The 22,110-nt window shown below is 41.3% G+C and overlaps 2 protein-coding genes across 2 annotated transcripts; one reads left to right on the top strand and one right to left on the bottom strand.

The window, feature by feature from the left end:
* Positions 1-889: 889 nt before the first annotated feature.
* LOC307266829 (monocarboxylate transporter 7-like) lies at positions 890-10,902 on the bottom strand. The gene is made up of 6 exons (XM_080048939.1): positions 10,643-10,902; positions 5,867-6,107; positions 5,595-5,738; positions 5,341-5,469; positions 1,813-2,772; positions 890-1,206 (listed from the first exon to the last, which is right to left on the bottom strand). The coding sequence occupies exons 2-6, from the start codon at positions 6,102-6,104 to the stop codon at positions 899-901; spliced, it is 1,779 nt and encodes a 592-aa protein (XP_079905065.1). The 5' UTR covers positions 6,105-6,107; positions 10,643-10,902; the 3' UTR covers positions 890-898.
* arsg (arylsulfatase G) lies at positions 10,456-22,067 on the top strand. Its single transcript, XM_080048940.1, has 11 exons — positions 10,456-10,505; positions 11,668-11,910; positions 12,243-12,478; positions 13,567-13,681; positions 14,166-14,312; positions 15,977-16,170; positions 16,291-16,371; positions 16,957-17,065; positions 20,670-20,790; positions 20,907-20,997; positions 21,397-22,067. The coding sequence occupies exons 2-11, from the start codon at positions 11,681-11,683 to the stop codon at positions 21,675-21,677; spliced, it is 1,605 nt and encodes a 534-aa protein (XP_079905066.1). The 5' UTR covers positions 10,456-10,505; positions 11,668-11,680; the 3' UTR covers positions 21,678-22,067.
* Positions 22,068-22,110: the final 43 nt, after the last annotated feature.

Genomic DNA, 22,110 nt, shown 5'->3' with positions numbered 1-22,110 from the left:
ATTGTTTCCTAAACTTTGTGCATTTTTTCTATAACTCGTGTTACAGAATCTGTGCAATTTATTGTTCTTGCAGTTACATTTGCGTCACAGTTTTATCGATCGCCAGCAGTTAACTTGGTCATCAAGTATTAGAGTAATAAATCTTGTGTCTGGAATATACCAAATTCAGGCACCTCCATTATGTCTGCATCACTCATGTTCTATTTTGAAACTGTCCATACTTTCAGACTTATCCCACACCATTGTCCTCTAAAGCAAGACTGTAGAGCTGCAACGATTAATTGATTATTACAATAATCGCCAATTATTTTGATAATCGATTAATCGTTTCGAGTCATTTTTTAATAAAACATTTCCAAATTTTCTGTTTTCAACTTCTCAAATGTGAATATTTTCTAGTTTCTTTGATCCCCTTATGACAGTAAACTGAAAGATCGTTGTGTTTTGGACATTATACATTTGAGGACGTCAACATGGGCTTTGGAAAATGTATCAACATTTTTTCACCATTTTCTGACAGTTTAAGGACCAAAACACTAATTGATTAATCGATAAAATAATTGACAGATTAATCAATTATCAAAATAATCGTTAGTTGCAGCCCTACAAGACTGTATTAAAAGCTTCTTCACTTAAAGCTTATTTATTATTATTCTCTTTTTGACAAGAAAAACACTGTTTGGTACATGACATACGTACGGCACAATTGCTACGTAAATATTGTGATCTGAAAGCTCTTAAGACTGCTTGCATAGCCCAGATCTACAATGGCAGATCATAAACATTAAATATTGGTATTTTCTTCAGTGACATCATGTCACTTTGGCACATGCCAGCAGTAGTCATTAGATAGCCCTGTATGGCTCATTGGCTTTGACCCTTTATTACAATTATCAGCTCAAGCAAAGCGTATAACATCCTGGCCATCTCTTGTATCCTCCGCCTTGTCAGGGCGTGTGTTGTTATCTACGTTAGCGCCATCCTTGGGACTGTCAGTTCTTTGGTTCACGTTATTCTCTGCACTCTGTCTCTCAGAGTCCCCTTTCCTTTCATTCACGTCTTCAGTGGGATTTGAGTTCCTCCTCCTACAGAGTAATCCTCTTTTAGCGGGTTTTACCAAACCCAGGAACACTGCACTAATTGCCATGCCAGCTGCACAGGAGTAGAAGGCTGCTCCGTAGTTCTTAGTCACATCCACCAGCACACCTGTGGATAGGGATGGATTAAAAAGGAGGTATTAAAGGGGCACTCCAACAATTTTACATGTCAGGTTCCCTTAACAGCTCAGCTTATGGAAACATTTGTATCGTGCCTTCAGTGGCTCTGCAGTGGGCTGAGAAAAACAAAATGTGATGATGTCATAGTGATGTCATGAGTTTTATCTAACCTTGGGCTTGAAGACTAGACATTTATTTTAATAAAATAAAACCTACATTACAAACTGAAGTTGTGGAGTTCAAAAAATATTTACTGGAAGAAAGTATCTGATGTCAGAAACAATCCATGGAGTTGTATTCAGGGAGACGAAAATATGTCTCCCACAAGTGTGTCAACTTTATAGAAATGCTGTGCTAAAAAGATTTAAACAGCTTATTCATTAAAAAGCCTTGTACAAAGATTAATCAATATTAATATCAAAATTATTTTTTTCTCTCCAGCACTCTGCCATTCACCTTTGATTTTACACATTTTGTCAATAGGAAATTATATCTCAAGCAAAATCATCCTTGATGCTAAGACAATAAAATATAGTTGTGTGTGAACTCATAGCAAGCACTAACAGTAAAGGCCATGCTATGAGATAACTCTTACCTCCAAGCGGGGGTCCGGCCAGCCCTGCAAAGCTTTGTATGAACACATAGACACCGGCGGCTGAGGACATCCTCTCTATGCCCACCACATCATCCTCGGCCAGCATGGGGATGTGGGTGCACGACAGGGTTCCCATAAAGAATCCGAACAGCGCGCAGCACACAGCCAGGCCGTAGAACTCCGTGACCAAAGTAAATCCAACCAGAACCGCAGTCATCGCAATCACACATGCCAGAAGCACCAGCAGCTTTTTGTTCCTTAGGTACTGCCGCGACAGGATCCAGCCAATGGCGAAGCGGCCTAAGATTTCCGCCACGGCCATGATGGAGAGCATGTAGGCTGCGCGCTCCCGCTCCACACCACGACTCACGCTCAGCTCAATGACGTAGAGTGCCGGGGCGAAGAAGCCGAGCGTGGCGAACAGGCCAAACAGAGAATATAAAATGAAGCTGTTCTCTTTAAGTATGGAGAAATCTAAAAGTTTTGAACACTTCGCCGTTAGCTTTTCATCGCCTGACTTTTCATGCTTCTTGTCCTCTGATTCTGACGCTACAATATCTGCCATAATGTTCTCTGCAGCCGCCCCTTGTCTCTCTAGCCTTGCTTCTTTGTGCACTAACGTCGTCTCCTCTGGGCTGCTGTTGCCCGAGTCCTTTAGAGAGTGGACACCAGAGTCTCCGGTGCTCACAGAGCCACTGGTTAGTTCATTGTCCAGACTGTAGGAGGTAGTTTGTGCATTTGAGGTATTATCTGCCTTTAAGTCGTCTGCGTCTGTGCCCTCAACACTCTCTTTGGTATTGAAGGCTTCCAGTTCTTTGTCCGTCTCCTTCTCGTGTGTCACTCTGGGTTTGATAATGATGGGCCGGAGCAGAGCACCACAGATGATGATGGTGCTTTGCAAAGCTCCCATCACTGCCATGGTGTGTCGCCAGCCAACACGGTCCCTCAATGCAGACATGGCTGTGGGGCAAGAGGAGGGTGTTGGGTGGGTCAATACAATTGCAAATGTGGTGTTGAGTATATTGTGTTCAAGATTTTACTTGTAGGGGAGAGTGGCCTAAGTTGTGCATTTTGGAAGTTGTGCCACCCCTTGTTGCTAGAAAACCGTGGAAGAAATTGGAAATGTGACCACATATTTAAGAAGAGCCATCCATTTGACTCATCCTGTAAAGAAGGGAGACACCAGGAATAAGATATAAGCAGATTTAAGCTCAAAAAACTGTGTTTTGCCTTTCAAAGTAAAATTTCCATGATCAAGGTTTTTTGATTATTGTTTCTGAACAATTATAGACAAGTTTGAAAACATTTGACACATGTTTTAGTGCTTTGGTATGCTACACTTTGAGTCTATATAGTTAGCACGATGTCAGCCCTAAATTGCTGCATCATGCCTATTATCCAAAATTCTGGGGATGGGGTGATTTGTGCTAAACGGCCTAGGTGAGTTATAAGTAAATAAGTAAGTAAAATGTATTTATAAAAGCACATTTATGACAGTTTGCACTGTCCAAAGTACTGTACATAGTGCATTCAGTAGATAAACAATGAAGGTAAAATAACAATAACCAAAATAAAAGACGTAAAGCCAGGGCTGTACAGTGCGACAGTTTTGATCGCATTTGCTACTGAAATTGATCACGTGCGATGATGAATACAAGTACACTCGCACGAGTGCTAATGAGCAGATGCTGTCTGTTTGAGACACAGAGGAGTGCTGCACAACACTGCTTAGAGGGCTCTACATTAACACTCTCCAAATTCGGGTAAATGTAGTCTTAGGCAAGTAAGTTATTGAGTCCACCCTCCACTTTGGCTGGTGAAAGATGTGTGCTCGGGACCTAGCGTCTACACTTCACCAACGGTAATAACCGGAAGGAGACGGCACGCAGTTAAGTTAGCGCGTGTGCAAACAAAACATTTCCTGTGCGCCTTCACATTAAAAGCATGTTACTAGCCAAACGTGAGTTGACTTTTTTGAAGCCGGTAAGAACAGGAAGTTCGTGCTTCACAGCCCTGCAGTGCGCTAGCTTGAAAATCAACTGCTTCAGCTGCAGAGAGCAGTCAACAACAGTAGTCTATTTAAACAAAGTTTGAAATAACTGATAAGCCACTGAAGAACTACTCCCAACACATTCACAACAACCTATTTAACTTATCCTAAATTGTACCAATATGTATACTTATTTATTTAATAGGCTATATGTTTTAAAGTTAGGTTTTAATTAACAGAAGGACATTTACCAAAAATGTTTATTATTATGAATATAATAATGATATGTATATACAAAAAATATATAGATATTAATTTTATGGGGAGAAATATTTCTGTATCAGCAAAAAATTGCAATTGGCAGGCAGGTTAGATTATTTTGTCTAAATTACAATCAGTGCACCCCTATTAATTTTTCTACAATTATTACTGCACACACTAGGATATGACATTAATTGAGAGTTTCAAATGAGACCAAGATGACAGGCTAAAAGGTAATTAGAGCGAAATGCATGGGTTAAGGTTATGCAAGTTTTCGATCATACTTTGTGTGCTACTGAATTTATTTTTGTGCTACTGATTTTTTTTTGCTTGCTAGCACCAGTGCTACCACCTAAAAAAATAAGCGTACAGCCCTGCGTAAAGCCCATATATCCACATAAACACAGATAGTAGTGCAGAGGTAAGATAGTTAATGGGGAGGAAACACCAGGGTGTACATATGGGTTTTGAGCCTTGATTTAAAGGCAGAAATGTAGTGGGAATCACATTTGTCAGGTGGCAGTTGGTTCCACAAGCACGGAGCAACTAGTGCAAAGTACATTTCTGAGAGTTGTGCCAGTGGCATGGCTGTATACGCTGGTCACCAAAAGAAAGTGATTATCTACAGTAGCTCAGAAGAGAGTGACATCTCAATTCCACTTAACGACACCACTGATGAGAGTTCAGATGGCCAGAAAGATGATGATGGTGACTTTGTCATTGTGAGCTTTGCAGGCAAAACCACCTAGATCTGCTAGGCCTTGTTTAAGAAAATTGTCCTTCAATCTTTGTCAACTATTTACTTTAAATACACCTTAAATAAGTAAGTGTCTTATAGATTTGTCTTGTATTACAGTTTATGAGATATATATCAATGGCACAATTCACCCCATGGTATTCTCTTCAACCGCACAACTTACAACACACCGGGGGCAAGTTGTGCAACAAGACAACTTTTTTTCCGAAAGCTATATTTCTTCTACAGTTTATTCCAGATCCAAAGTTTTTATTGCCAGGGATGCACAACACCCTGAAATATATGTACATATTTGAGTTGGAGACTTTACTGTCAAGGCCTTACTTTAAAGTCACTTTGAGTGAAAAGTTGCACAACTTAGGCCACTCTCCCCTATATAGATTGCTTTGGTAAAATTACATTTATTTATTTAAATAGTGGCCCTATATTAAAGGTGCATTGAGAAGACTTAACACGACAATGTGTTGGTCTGTCAATTGAAACGTATCCATTAAACACTAGTGGAGGCTCTTGTGATCACCTGGTGCCATGGCAAACATGGACAGGGACTCTCCGATGGAAGCCACAGCGATGACCAGGGACCGCCGATGGTTAAAGTACTGGGAAAGGATGGTCACGGTGGGCAGGAAGGTCAGACAGTAGCCAAAACCTGCACATTGGAAAAGATGTAACATTTTAAACTTGAAAAGCTGCTAAAATCACCAATCCTAATTATAATGGCATTATGGTATTTTTACAGAGGGGAAGCAAACAAAGACGAGAGCAATTCAATACCTGCGACTACTCCATAGGTGATGTACATTTGATTGACGGAGGTGGTAAAGCTGGAGGCAATGGTACCCACGGAAATGAGTAATCCCCCAACCATAACAACAAGTTGGAAGCCGAAGCGGTTCGTCAACACGGAGGAGAGAGGACCTGAGGACACATGCAGCAGAACAATCCGATGTTTAGTGTAAACCTTCGGTACCACATAACGCACAACTTCAGTGTCATTCTAATTTACAGCTTGTACTTTCCTTTACCATATGAGCTGCTGTACTCACCATTAAAGGTCATGACAAACACACAGATGGAAACGATCCAGGAGACCCGAGTGTTGGTCTCTCCAAACTGCCCCATCAGGTCCTGGAGGAAGATGCCAAAGCTCTTGATGGTGCCATAGGTGAGAGCCTCCACCAAGAAGAAGGCCACGGCCACAACCCACCCCCAGCCTCCATCGGGGGCCTCTGGGTACACGTTGGGCCCCAGGAAACGCGGCCCCTTGACACCACACCGTGCCATGACCTGAAAAAAGGATACAATAGTTTTTAGTGACTGGCATAGTTAAGTGAGATACAGAAATTAGCCGACTTCAAAGCGATTCTGGAGAACACGTGTTGTCAAAATCACCTTTTAGGCCAGGCAAAGTAAGGCATTTTGGGGCCAAAAATAGAATAAATTGTAAAATAATTTTTTTCAGCTCAGATCATTTCTATGAGGTGTCCAGAACAACATACTAAAAGTCCTAAGAAATCCTAGTTGAGGAAATATGTTTAATTCTCATCAATCCGAGATGTGTGCCAATAAGGCGAGACACCAATAAATCCCAATAGGGATATTTTTTTCCTTTAGTCCTATCAAAATGAAACTTTACACAATGAAAGTATCCATGAAAATATAAATGTTTTGGATTACAAGTTTCTTTGAAAATGAATTTTAATATGCAAATGAGCTATACACTAATCGTACATGCCCAAAATAAACTCAAATAGGCTTAATTTTTTCCTTTACTCCTACCACATTAAAACTTTACATAGTAAAAGTATACTTGAAAAGTAAAACATTTTGTATTACAAGTTTCTTTTTAAATGAATTTGAATATGCACTCCACACTTATTGAATATCCAATCGTACTGCCAATGGGTGATGGCAATGCTGCTTTTAGACTGCCCTCTAACCTGAAAAACTGCCTGGCTTACCTGCCATGGGTATAACAGGTGCCTCGCATTAATTAGATTAGTCTCTTCAAATACCACTGCACGCAATTTGATAGCACTACAACCAATCAGAGCAATGAACAATGTGACGTATTAAGCCCCGTTCGTTTAGCGAACAGCGGGATTAACTGCTAAATTGAATTTTTGCCGTGATCGGTCGGCAAAACAGAACATTCCTCTTACTTGCTAATGAAAGATTTGAGTGCCGTCTTCCAAATTGTAAAGGGTCGAGGCCCCAGAGCACCATACATAGGGCTCTGGCCCGCCCATATCAGATAGAACCAATTAAAACGCAGCTCAGGATTTCTTGACATATTTAATGAGCTTCAATGGAGAGTGCCCAGACCAACAGGCGCAGCACATTTAATTTTCCAGCGCCTAGTGGCAGGTCTGGAGTTCCAGGCCAGTGCCATGCCCTTTCCTATGCCAAATAGACGAGATGTAGAATCACAGCCTGAAATGGCATGGAGAAAGAGGAGATTGTCACACACCTTGGAACCAAGTAACTCCTTTGTCTACTTTATGCACCATATCCGTCTTGTTTTTGTTGCTTTCTTTGGTTCTTGTGCCATAAACAGCTTGTGTGCATTCAGATCAGCATGATGCAACAAGAGTACTATCAAGTCTGTGTCATCACCTACTGAGACTGTGTCTTTTGTTCTGGCAGAGGCAATGGCAGTTTGGACATTGAGCACATCTGCATCGTGCTTTGCATGGTTTGTGATACACCATTTTTATCTTACAAGTTTCTTTGAAAATTAATTTTAATATGCAAATGAGCTATACTCTAATCAAATATAGGCTACCCAAAATATATCCGCATAGGCTTCATTTTTTCCTTTAAAGATCCAAGTGACTGCTGCAGATATTGCTGCGGTTGGTCACATACACATTCAGTACTTTATGATTCCTCCTATACGTGAACCTATTGTGTATCAGCCACTGGCTCTGTTGCCAGCAGATAACAAAACATCACAGCTGGATGTTTTGTGGAAGACATCCCTACTCCTTCACTCTCAAAGGCCATTATGGTCTGGTATGATGCAGATCCTCATTTAAATGACCTCTGAGCCCTGATTCTGGGAAAAGTGGGGTCACATGTGAGGCTCAGTTGCACAACTTTTTCTGTCAGCCCTGTTGCGTCAAAGGCTTTTCCAGTGAGCAGGATAACCTGTCAGTCCTCTTTGTGGCTAATATAATGTTTACTTGAACAAATCATTCTAATTTCAAAAGGGAAACATGTTATGCTCATTTTCAGGTTCAAATGTGAAATTAGGGGTTCTCTTAGCGACTTCAGGGTGTAGTGTCCACCAACCGCCTTTTTCCCACCGCAAGCGCCTTTTTTCAATTGATTCCCAATGAGAAGCGAAGGCGTTTTTGCCTTTTTGTGCGGCCGCTTCGAGATTTGCAAGTTGAAAAAAGTTGAACTTTTCAGAAAGGCGGCGGGGACGTCACCGCCGCTTTTTTCAACTGGCCAATCAGGTAGTAGATCGTCGGGACTCGTCGCCTTGGCAACCAAGAAGACGGAAGAGAAACTGCTTTTTCCGTCTCTATTTACCCGAAACTGTACGAAAATAGTGACTTAAAATGACCACAACAGAAAGCCTGTTTGTGGGAGCAGATTAGATGGACACTTGATTCGCTGTATTTTGTATCTCCTACGGATCGTTTCATGCGCACACGTCAGCCTACAACTTGCTCCGTGTGTGTTTGCACGGGCCGCGATAACTCCTCATCCAAACAGAGGATGGTGGAAAGTATTATCCGTTTCATAAGACTACTCATATTAAAATGTAACGATTTTAAATAGAAAACAGCAAGCCCAAACAGTTAAACCAGTGTTGATCATAGGTCTGACAGTGACAGATGACGATCAGCTTTTTCTCTCCCCCGCTCACAGAGTTCTCTCTCCCAGCGCATAGGCTGTTGTAGGCTATGTTCAGTTGAAAATCACGTCCTTTTTAAAAAGATTCTTAAAATGATTTATCATTGTACACACATGACACGTTTTTGCTCGAATGTGTTATTTTGCTTTTTTATACATTTTTATTTATTTATAATAATTTACTAAATTTTCATAAATGAGTCATTCCACCAATCCGGTACGATTTGAGTCCCTCGGATCTTTTTAAGTGTATTTTATCTATGAGATCAATTAAATCTTTCTTAAAAAGCTTTTTACATCAATTGAAGTCCCCCCTTTAATAAGATGTAAAACATTACATACATTTTATCCTTATTTCAGTAATTATCTGGTTTTCTTTAGTTGAAACTATCTATTTTGTCATGTCCCCCACAGCATTCAATGAAAATCTACTTGGGATATGACAAGTAAAACTTGAAAAATGTCAATAAATGTTGCCATACACATAAACCTCTATATGTGCTTTTTTACAGGAAGTGATTTTATTCTAAATAAATTCATGATTATTAATTAAAATCACAATATTTACTTCCGTCCCTCGGTAACCCTCAACCCCGTTACACAAGTCATTCTCCCACCTATAAAAAAATAATGGACTGTTCCATATGTTAAATGTAACATTAGAAGACATGTTAGAGGCCTTTTGAACAACAACAGCAGAAAGAGGCAAGTTGCCATCACCTTATATTTCAGTCATTTAAATGTTGATATTGTTGTCGTCAAGTTTAACAACTCAACCCCGTTACATGAAATAAAGATAGAAAACAAGAACTTGTGAAAATTATATTTGTAATTTTGAATACATTTATGATTTCTTATTCACACATGCAGAGCAGCAGCCATAATGAGCAAAAAATCACAACCCCGTTACACTCAACCCCGTTACTTTTTTGACAGTTGAAAGTAATTAGAGTCCAAAATAAACTCTAATCTGTTTATGTCCCCTTCAACCCCGTTACAATTTTCAACCCCGTTACCCTAATTTCAATCCCGTCACACCTGCATTTATGGTAGCCTATTTATTCCTTAAAGCTTATAAAAAATATGAACTGTTTGTTGAACTAGGCCTATGTCTGAAATATTTAGGGCAATCATCAGAATATTGATTTTAGTTAAAAATATGAAGTAAAACCACATTTTGATCACACTTTGATCAAAAATGGTGTGATTGCTGTCACAAAAGGTACCCATTTCATACTTGAGTATTGCTGAAAAGTGACATGTTGTGTAATTTCTATATTTGCAAATATTGCATTAGTTTTGGGGACATCTGAATAGTACACAAATATAGATTTTATAAAGATTACATTTTATAAACATATTCAGACAGGTGTCACAGTGTCCATAACGGGGTTGAAAAAAATTGGTGCCAATAAAATACAATAATGGGCAATAATTAAAGGTCTTTGATGCCTGAGATGGGAAAATATCTGTTTCTTAGGGTTAAATATGTCCTTGATGTTGTGGGATGTTCAGAAAAGTAATACATTTTGGTCAAAAATCAAAAAATGTCTAAGTCCAAATCGTACCGGATTCATGGAATGACGTATGTTCAGTTGAAAATCACGTCCTTTTTTAAAAGATTCTTAAAATTATTTATCATTATACACACATGACACGTTTTTGCTCGAATGTGTTATTTTGCTTTTTTATACATTTTTATTTATTTATAATAATTTACTAAATGTTCATAAATAGCCCCCTCTATTGATGAAAAGTCCCATAGGTCCGTCGTCATACGGCTGACGCAACGCTCTAACCGGTGTCCGCTCATGTGGTCGGGTAAGTTTATAAGTAGCCTACTTGTACGTCACCTCTTTTAGCCATGTGTTTAATTCGAGACGTGCTGATACGTTTTGTCGTGTACAGTTACTTTCACCAAAACAAAACAAAAAACGTTGTTAAGCAGTTGGGCTTACCTGTGTGTAAGCTAGTTTCAGACTGGAAAGAGTCCTTTCTGTTGCCTCTGTAGTACTCCCGTTGTAGCCGGTGTCGCGTGCGGCGTTTATGAGACGCTGAACTTTACGCACACATATTCTCACGTGAGTATGTCCACAAACACGCACATGTGGAGACCTCTTTTATAACTGTCTATGGTTGAGACACGGGTACATATGTGACCTGTTTCGCCATTCATGTCCACAGACTCACGTTCGGCCACGCTCTACTGTCTGACACTACATCGCACTCATGTTGCCTGCAACCGCGCCTTTGAATGATGAGGAGGAGGGGGTTAATAAAGAAGGGTTAAAGATATCCGGTTACAGCCGGTTCTCTCCCCACATGCTTTGTACAGACTCCACAAGCCCCTCTTCCAAACAGCAATAAAACATAATTTAACAAAACAAAAACAATTCCAATATTTGAACAAAACTCGAGTTTCCATCATCATAGAGCGCTCTGCATAACTCACTTGAGACACTTTAGTGTTTTTTCTTAACTCATTTAAGTGATGCTCTAGTCTTGCCTATATGTTGGGTAGTTTCTTATACCTGGACTCCCAAAAGACCATGTATTATTTCGGTGCATATGTGTATTAGGGGTGTTTCTATTCTTCCACTGTTTAACCTCACTAATGTGCCCATATCTTCGCATAAACTTTATTTCATCCTCAACCATAAATATGTATTATTTATAGCAACATTTGGACTATGAACTGAAGATGAGGTTGGGAATCTGTGCGGCTTCCATTATACCTCACCTGTATGGCATATTTGTGTCTTGACGTAAGAATTCTTGATATGTTGCTGTGGATAAATGGAGCTTGAAAAACCTGTATGAAAGTATTTAAGACAGTAGAAGGATGAACAAGTTTGGACCTATCATGAGTCGTTAAGAGACGTACCCAACACACCCACTCTATTTTATGAAAAAAAAAAGTTTTTACACCAGTCACAGTGTGCTGCTATGCAATCCTGCTTATAGTTTAAAACCCCTTTTGTAGATTTTGACCGAAAATGGCGGAGGTCCTCGCCCCGTTCCTTCTTTCTTGGACGCTGCTGTGTGGTCTTCTGCTCCGCACGGCGTCCCAACATGGAGCCAATGTTGATAATAAGCCCAGCAAAAAGCCCAATTTCATCGTGATACTGGCGGATGATATAGGCTGGGGGGACCTGGATGCTAACGGGCCAGAAGCGAAGGGGAACAACACACCTTACCTCAACCTGATGGCCGAGCAAGGACTAAGGTCTGGTAATTTAGTGATTCATTTTACACCTGATCTGTTGAATAGCACACAATTCCATCCGTCTGATGTAAAGCCTATTATCTAACTTCCTTGATATATGAATGGTTTCAGAGATTGTGCTTTAATGAGATGTTAAAGTAATGAAAGGTGATTTGGAATGATTTTGCATTGAATCAGCCTGAGACTTCATGTAAAAGAGTGACATATGTATGCCCAAGTATGAATATTATAACAGGTCCATTTCCATATTGTCTCCCTTTACGACATTTACCTCCAATTGTGAACAAAGTAAAGTGTAATTTCTCTTTACAAATGTTAACAACCTTTCTCAGATTGACAGACTTCCACTCTCCTGCGTCAGTCTGTTCCCCGTCCCGTGCTGCCCTGCTGACAGGCCGCTATGGCCTCAGAAACGGGGTGACTCATAACTTTGCCGTGGGCTCTGTGGCAGGTCTGCCTTTGTCTGAAGTCACCTTGCCCCAGCTGCTGCAGGAGGCGGGATATCACACCGGCATGATCGGGAAGTGGCATCTCGGCCACAATGGACCCTACGGTCCAACCCACAGAGGTAAGTTGGAACCATGACATTTGTGCCCCAAAAGCAACCATGACACCCAACTAAACATGATCACAGAAAGAAAAGGGTACAGATAAGGCAGTCATTTCCAAAGAGGTGTGTGAATTTGCGTTGTACTCATCCCTCATCTTATCGGCCTAAAGCATAACGTGGAGCATAAGTGGTTTTAGGTATATGAACATTAACTTGCCTACAGGAATGGACGAATCAAAACAGAAGAGCAAAAAAAAAGCAGACTCCAAGATGACTGTTTGATGAGTTCCAATTAACACAGTCTGGTTTGTGTTTACACAAACCTGGCAAAGCGGGAATAATTTACGGGCCACTGTCTAATATTGCTGGTCTAATGGTCAGGAGGAGACATACAGGCGCCAAGCCGGACAGTCCCTCTAGGTAATGCCTTATACAGATGTCCAGTAGGAGTAATTGTGCAATAGCCAAAATTCACCAATTAGAGACAAGGAGGCCTGACCTTAATGACCAATCCGCTTACGTAGATCCTCAGGTTAAAGGCAGACACACAACAGGAGTAAGGCGGGCTTTTCATCTGACAGGAACATCCTCATTAGATAGTCATATGCATCTTCCTCTATTTGATTTGGCTAAAATACTTTGACTTTTTATTGGCTTCGTTTGACTGCAGTGTGAGTTTTGTTGTTTTAAATAAAGAATTGTTCCTGCTACCCCCTCCACTGCTTCCAGCTGTTCTCTTCTTCATCCACCACACCACCAGCACCGTTTCTCTGAATAAAGGCCGAGAAATAGACTACAGTAGCATTGCACTATTGAGCATCACCGGCAGTTACAGTGTATCGGAGGCCGGTAAAAGAACACAAAATGGGTTGCTAATAATCTCTCGAGTAAACAACAGGGCTACTCTTTTCACAGTCACTAAAAAATAGTCCTATTTAGTATCTCCCAAAAGTCTGGCATGAGAAAAAAACTTTTTTTTCTTTCTCCATTTTCTCCAACAGTTAAGCACACAGTCCAAACATATCTCAACAGATGTTCTTGTGGTAACAAGTCACTACAGTTGTATTTATGAATATTTGCACCACGTTTGTTTTTCTTCTGGGCAGGTTTTGACTACAACTTAGGTATTCCTTACAGTAATGATATGGGCTGCACTGATGTACCTGGATACGATATGCCACGGTGCCCTCCTTGTGACACACTGGGACCTCAAGTGATCAGGTGTGTCCTCCTACGTTCGGGCCATGATGAACGTTGCTCTAATGACAAATGTTGCGTTGAAGGACATTCAAATGCATTTGTTTGTCCAGCAAATTGCCACACATGTACACATTTCTTAAATGTTCTAACGTAAGACGGATTTTGTGACATTGTTATCACGCAAAATGAATAAGTAATGGTAAAACTTAGACTTTGATATCTAAGTAAAACCAAGGATAGTGAGTGCATGTGTAGTGTTTCTGTGTATGGAAAAGCCATAACCACTTTTATGGCTTACCAAACACTAACAGACTGCTGCCCAACCTACTTAGCAAGCTCTATGTATGGTAAATAGCATTAAGTCCTCCCCTTCTTATCGGACATACCCTGCCTCCCTACACTTCCCTAACTTAACCCTTTAACCACTGGACTGCCTCATTTCCCCACACACAATAACAACCTAACATTTATGATGGCATTGTGCTCTGTCACTCTTTTGCTATAGGTTGAAGAGGAGTGTACATCGGGGCTGTTATTCCAAAGTGGGCCTTCCCCTTATTGAAAACGGCACCATTTTGGAGCAGCCGCTCGACTTGTGGACTCTGACAGAACGATACAAATCGGCTGCTACCAGAATTATACGCAATGCCAGGTACAATGAAGAAATCCTCTCGGCCTCAAATTTCCCATTCTGTGGAATATTCACTACTTTGCACAAATGTCAACTCTTGACACAAAGATGAACTGATTAGATTTTGGAAGGTCAAACTTTACTGTCTTCCCTTCTTTAAAACATTGCCTACCAACACTGTGCTTTCACCGTTTGGCAATTGTATGCCTCGCGCAGGCATATAACCACAAGGTGGTATTCCTAGTTTGTATAACATTACAAAAACACAGCACACTAGATGTAGCTGTTAATTGTAGTCACAGGACTGTGTGACATATACATCTACCGGTACATGTCATTGTTTGACTTCCCTGTATGTCAGTATACTCCCTATGCTCAAGGCATAAAAAGTAATTACCTCATACAGCACAATAGTTAAACATTAAAACTACTAAGTCCATTTTATCTAGATACACAGTGCACTGCTGTCTGTATGTATATTCCAGAAAGAACATAGGTTCGTTGTAATCGTTCCAAGCTAGAGGAAAGAAGAAGAAGTAGTGTGTGTGTGTGTGTGTGTGTGTGTGTGTGTTGGGGTGACAAATACCCTGCTGTTTGCAGCTGTCTGAGCAAAGCAGGCCTTCATGCTATAGTGCAGGGTCTTGTGAACTAGTTCAGCAGTTATCAGTCATGTGTTGCCAAGACCAAACAGTATGCAGGCTTTCAGTCACTGGGGTCATTCAAAGGGACTAATGCTGTGTTCCGACAAAGAAAAATGAAACAACAACATGGAAAAATATTAACCTTGTGAATCCCAAACAGAATTCCAATTTGTACATATCCATTCAATATACTTGAATGGATATGAACTGTTTTTTCAACAGGGGATAACTTTAACTCCATCAAAATAAGTCAAAATCTTACGTTAGAAATTACTGTGTTGTGTGCTAGCTAGCAAGCCACTGAACAATAGCAAATAAGCAAGATGGATACTTAACTGTGAGACGTTCAGGTGTTTTGCATTGTTTTTCTGAGCTAAACAGGTAAAGCACAGGTGTAACCAAACGCATTGGACACTTTACATTAAAGACCTACTTCACCGGTTTGAATATGAAGGTGTATTGAATTCTGAGATCCTATGTAGTATAAATGTGCGAAAAAAATTGAAATCGGTTCATCCTAGCCTGAGAAAAGGCAGAAAGAGTGTTTTTTTTAATCCTATATTTCTCTTTCTTGTGACATCACAGAAAGAGAAATATAGGGTTAAAAAAAACTTACTTTGTAAATATTACTGTGATGTCACAGTAAAAGACATCACAGTAATATTTACAAAGTAAGTTTTTTTTTTTAACCCTATATTTCTCTTTCTGTGATGTCACGAGAAAGAGAAATATAGGGTTAAAAAACACACTCTTTCTGCCTTTTCTCAGGCTAGGATGAACCGATTTAAATTTTTTTTGCACATTTATACTACATAGGATCTCAGAATTCAATAAACCTTCATATTCAAACCGGTGAAGTAGGCCTTTAAGGTCCGTATCTCGAGGATCAGTGTGACTGTGTGAGATTGCGATGGTTAATGTTGTCAGTAGTTAAACCCATGCTTACGTTGCTATGACAAATCAAACATGCCTGAAGGAAACCACAGTGGCGTATGTTTGGATACTTTGTTTGCAAGAGCACGCCCTCGTTAATTGACTTTGCAGGGAGCGAGCACAGCCCTACCTCCTGTACATCGCCTTGGCTCACATGCATGTTCCCCTGGCTCCCACCGGCCGTCGCCAAGACAACGACGACGAGGTGTATGCTGCTAGCCTGCGAGAGATGGACGACCTGGTGGGGGCGGTAAAGAGCGCTTCAGATGACACGGACCAAAACAATACTCTCATCTGGTTCACTGGTTAGTAGGCTGCACGGATTACGTCTGACCCGCTATCCTTGAAAAAGCCCTCGATCACAAGTCTTATATGTGTTTGTGTGTGTGTGTGTGTGTGTGTGTGTGTGTGTCCGTTGTTTTAAGGTGACAACGGTCCTTGGGAACAGAAGTGCCAGTATGCAGGAAGTGTTGGACCTTTCAAAGGAAAGTGGCAGACCAGCAGAGGTATAAAAAACAAATGATCCCTTTTAAGATGCTTTTAAGAAGGATGATGCATCTGTTCCGTAAATGTGGCAGTGGCAACAGTTAAAGGTGAAGTAAGCGATTTATGTTAATATAAGTGTTAAATCGCTCTATTTTCATACAGTGATCACTTGTATGGTGTGCGCGTTTCATTAAGCCAATCTCTCAGTCACTCGCTCTGCATGTAATCGGCAAATAAACTTTTCGGGGATCCCACTACTAAGAACCAATCAGAAGAGAGAACGCTTCAAACCGGCACCCGTCTCACTGCCGGTGCACGTGCAGAGCGACAGATGGGTGAATGTGTATGCGCCTACAATGGCTGAGAAGATAAAAATCCTTTCCAATGTCTGTTTTGATGGTTTGTATCATGTTTTATCACACTTATGGATCTGAGATAATGCTAGATAACACGCTGCTTGAAGACCGCAGTGCATTAATGTGATGACGTGGGGACAAGGGAGTTAGCTAAACTGACCATTCCACTTACTGAACCTTTTTAATGTATAGTTTGTTGCCGCAGGTCCTCATAATTCTCAAAGTCCCGGTTTGACCTGTGTGTTATAGGTGGAGGCTCGGCAAAGACGACCACCTGGGAGGGAGGTCACAGGGTGCCAACAGTGGCTTATTGGCCCGGCAGGATCCCCGCAAACACCACCAGCTCCGGCCTGCTTAGGTACTACCACTAATAGATTCTATGTTTACTGTATGGAACCAATGTCTACATAAGGATTAGATGTAATGGGCCCAACCCTGTTTACTGAGGCATGCAACTAGTTCACTGCTAGGCAAGAAGATACATTCATTGGCCATTTTAAGCCATAGTAGCAGATATTTTACCTTCTCAACATCGGTTTTGGCACTCGCATCGTGAGCAAACATTTAACTCAGACCCAAGGGGGCATTTGCATAGCTTTATACAGAGCCGGCCCAAGCCTTCATAGGGCCCTAAGCAGAATTTGATTAGGGGGCCCCTCTCCCATGACAGCGCTGCCCAGGGGCCGGTTTCCCGAAGCCTTCTTATAGGCCTTTCACACCGCCGCAAAATCGGAGCTAGTTCTGGGCTTGTTCGGAGTTAGAGCCAGTGTTTTGGTTTCACACCGCCAGAGAGCCTGCTCCGGGCCGTAAAAACCGGGGGAACTCATACCCCAGGATTGAGCAGGGTTTGATAAGAACTGCTTGCGCGAACGGTTGGGGGAGGGATTATCCTGACCAACCAGAGCAACTCAAACCTCATGCCCGCCATATTTAAAAACACCGCTACTACGAGACGTAAACATAACATAATTACCGAACGTAGCGATCAAATTGACCGGCGAGAATACGCTGTATGGGTCCTGTTTGCTTAAGAAAGCAAAGCGAGAGCCAACAAGTGTAAAAATAAGACGTATTCGCCGCTGTTGTTGTGCTTAAAGCTAGCGGTAGCTTTAGCATTAGCCACAAGAGCAGCGGCGTCGGGTGACGTACACACACGTTTACAGTGACGTCATGACGTTGCTCTCTTGCCGGCTCCATGGCTGTCTCCGGTCGATGTGAAACCAACCGGTTCATAACTGGGATAAGGCTGTAACCAGTTTTGAACTGACCCCAACACCAGCCTGGAACTGACTCTTGGTTCATTTTGGTGTGAAAGGCCTATTAGAGCCTTCTTAACGCTACGTCATTCGTAACCCCTACTTAGAGTTCCTACTTACAGTTTTTCTCAGTCGCTTTGGTGCTTTTCTCACATCACTAATAACATTTGCACAGCAGTTAGTGCATTTCTCAAAACAATTAGTGCAAACTGCAAAACCTAGTGGATAACCTGCAAAAGTACGTCACTTGCTCAAAATGGATAGTCTATTCCTCAAAAGCAAGTATTCATGTCAATGAAACTGCCAGTGTCATCAAAATGAGAAGTCTTGACACCATCGTTTATGAACAAGATAGTCAAATGGCTTTGTCATGTTTTCATTATGACAGTTTATTCTCTCAGTGTTTTCCAATGCAAAAAAAAGGTCAGAACTCGGTGACACTACCTGAAAATGCTCAAGACAGCACTATACAATACTTGTACAGCCATTTGAAAACTACAGTAAAGTTACACATTGCTGTAGTTAGGGGAGTAAGGGAGTACAAGACACTGAATACGTATGTTTCACATTTTTACTGTATATGCTCTTTGCAATTCTACAGCATTGTGCAAAAGAAAAATACACTTCAGTCACTTATTTAGAACAAACATAAAAAAATGTGAACAATATAACAAGACATATTGTAACTAAACATATATGGGTAAATCATTCTGGCACATCCAGACGTTCCTGTCTGTCTGGCCACATATTTTCATCTACATCACAACGGATATTATCCCTTGCAATGCAGCGAGGAAAGTACAACTAACGCGCCCCACACACATCCTACCTCTACTGCGCGTCTACCTCGCGTCTGCGTCTGACTTTTGGTCACAGACTGTGAAATCAACGTAGAGCGAGCACACATCCAACCTCAGACGCACTGCTGAGGCGCGTCGGAGGCACGTCTGCAGCGACGCTCCCCTTCACCTCAGGAGGCTCGCCTATTTTTTTCTGAGAGCAGCGCGTCTCTCTCGTGTCTCTGTGCTTTAACTGATAGAGAAATACTCTGCTGACAGTCATACCAGCAGCATTCACTCTAGTTACACGTTTACCCGGTGTGTTTATTTCAAAATAAAACATCCCTCAGTCGTATACGCAAATAATCCCTTTATTTCACGATTTAATTGTGCAATCAAAATCCGAGGGATTCAAAACCTAATTTTCAATTAGTTCTGGAATTTCATTTTTGGATAAATGACACATATAGAGATCCAATATAGTGAAGAAATAAAAAAGATCATGATGAGCGCAACAGTTTTCCGTTGCTCTATCTGTGTCTACGGCCTTCTTCTTCCCCGACCACACCCCCCTCTCTCTCTCCCGTATAAATCAGTAAAGTGATTTTTGTAATACTCTGCTGAGAGTCATATTGACTTCATACTGGCAGCTTTCGCTGTAGTTTCACCATTTCCTGGTGTGTCCCCTTCAAAATAAAACTTCCAACAAGCGAAAATATGGCAAAAAAAAAGAAAAAAAATGGCAATGGGGCGCACGGATTACTGTCCAGACTCAATATAAATCATATGCATCATAGATGATATGAAAGAACTTCATTTTTAATGGGAATTATCTATGAAAACTCTATGTAGAAAGATAGGGCTTTTAGAAGCAGCGCTGCAGCAGCAGCTGCTGAGACGTTGCATGTGTGTCCGAGAAAAGTCCGAGAGAGGCAGCAGTAAGGTAACGCGACGCGCTCCAGAGGTAGACGCAGGATGTGTGTGGGGCGCGTTAATACTTCACACACCTCCTCGTGAGTGAAAGCTGAAGTCCACCTGAGAGCAATTGTTCAATTAAGGAGACATTTCCAGGAAAAAATGATAAAGAAAGGTATGTGCTTGACAGAATTTGATAACTAGTTCAACAATTTTGTATGTAATGACTCAAGCAATGAAATGAAGACTATTAGTTTTATTGGGAACGAATATGCAGCATCCATAAGTATAGTTCATTTTGACTGACATGACATAAGCAAATGACAATGTTATAAAACAGCAGAGAATTGTATGAAAGCAACTGATACATGTCCAAAAGCATTTGCAATTTGTTCAGAGGAAGGAGAAATTGCTACTATGATGTGCTCAAATGACTAAATGTTGCGGAGGTTGAACTAATAGTTATGAGAATTTGCATTCTAATCTGAGAAAAGCACCAAAGCAACTGAGAAAAACTGTAACATTTCACCTGTTTCCCGAAACGTTCTTTGCTACAAACCTCTTTCGTACGTCATACGTTGGCAAGGTTGGTCTGGAGTGCCCTCAGAGGGCCACAGACGAGGCGGAATTAGGATATTGACTATACACAGTGCATGGGCAACTGAGGGCAGCCCCATTTCCAAATGTTTTTAAATAAACTCGATACACACTGTGCATGGACGTGAATGTGACGTCATCAGTTAACCTCGGATTACCTCCCAGATGAACTGATTAAATTATTAGGCTATTAACTATCTAGACCAAAACATTGTAGCTTTTGTTTCCCCGTAAATAATATTGGGAATAGTATGGAAATGTCCTTTCCTTTAACCCATCTTTCTTTTTCTCTTCTAGTTATCAGTTTTATCAAGCATGCACTTTAAAGATGATTAAAAAGGCCCCTGTCTTAAAAGAGCTAAAAGAAAACAAAAGAAGAATTGAATGCATTCTACTCTATACATTACTCTTGCAGTGGTATGGACATCTTCCCAACCCTTCTGTCCCTGGCTGGGCTGACTCCCCCCTCAGACAGACGTTATGACGGCATCGACGCCACAAATACACTCCTGCACGGTGAACAGACTGGTCGTGAGGTAGGAAGGTTTCTGCCAGCAGTCTTACTTTGGTTTATATATTAAAACAAATTCCCCTGTATTGTCAATGTTGGTCGTGATGTATTGTCTTGATGCTTCTCTTCTTTTTCTTGTAGGTTCTCTTCCACCCCAACAGTGGGGCTGCTGGGAGGTTTGGGGACCTGCAGACAGTTCGAACGGGGAAACACAAAGCTTTCTACATCACAGGTACGGGTCAAACACAGGTCCCAGTACAAGAAGGGTTATGTTAAGGGCTATACATAATTACTGCGTCCTCAAGACGTCTGCGGACTTATGAGAAAGCGGTCCGCGTAAGTTTAATTCAAACTCCAAAACAAGGCTTGTGCAAGACACAAGCATGAAACCAATCACCTGAAAGTATGGGCAGAAAGTGAAATAAGTGACTTTTCAGAAAATCGATCCCTGTCTGTATTAGCCTACGATATTGCTTTGTTGAACAGGTTTTTTTCTTGACAGACAGACAGACAGACAGACAAATACACACACACACACACACACACGCATATTTCCTTTTCAAAGTTAAACCAAGTCAAGCGTGTGAATAAAGGCTACTAAGAAATACACATGTCCTCATTCCTTTTGCAGGTGCAGGTGAGGCATGCGGCGGCTCGACTGGAAGTCAGCAGCTCCACGACCCGCCACTGATATTTGATGTGCAGCGTGACAGGGCAGAGGAAACACCGCTGGAGGTTGGCACAGCCGAATACCAGGAGGTGGCAGAGAGGATCGCCCGGAGGAGGGAGGAGTTACTGTGGGACATTGCCACCGACAAGTCTGTGTCCACAGCAGACTACAGCACAGACCAATCGGCAGAGCCCTGTTGTGACCACAGGCGGCCTGTTTGCCGCTGCCCCACGCTGGGCTGAGGGTGGGAAAACACACACATGCAAACACACACACACACGCACTCAAAAGGAGAGAAAGAGAAGCAAACAGATGTGGAGACAAATATTTAGTCCTCCTGTTTGTAGAATGTGTTGTTTTCGAGAGGTTCAATGTCCCAAGTGTAGTGGGGGACATGCACACAAGCAAAGAGGGCAAACAGGGGTCAGGCAGCGGACTTCGACCAGTGTGTTTTGTGAGATCAATCATTTGGGAAAAATAACATCCATCAGACAAGCGATATTTCTTTAAATGTAATTCAACAGTTTCTTGTAACGTTGTTGTTATTTTGTTAAATGTGTGATGAGATGTTTAACAAAGGATTGAATCATTTGCAACATAGGCCTGAACACTTTTTTAAATGAAAACTCCAATGTGCAGTGGTTGAATACATTTCTCAGTTTTATTGAGTCTCTT

This window comes from Ammodytes marinus (genome assembly GCF_949987685.1).
Source record: "Ammodytes marinus genome assembly, chromosome: 20".
Taxonomy (NCBI): Eukaryota; Metazoa; Chordata; class Actinopteri; order Uranoscopiformes; family Ammodytidae; genus Ammodytes; species Ammodytes marinus.
This window is presented reverse-complemented; position numbering and strand designations above follow the sequence as displayed.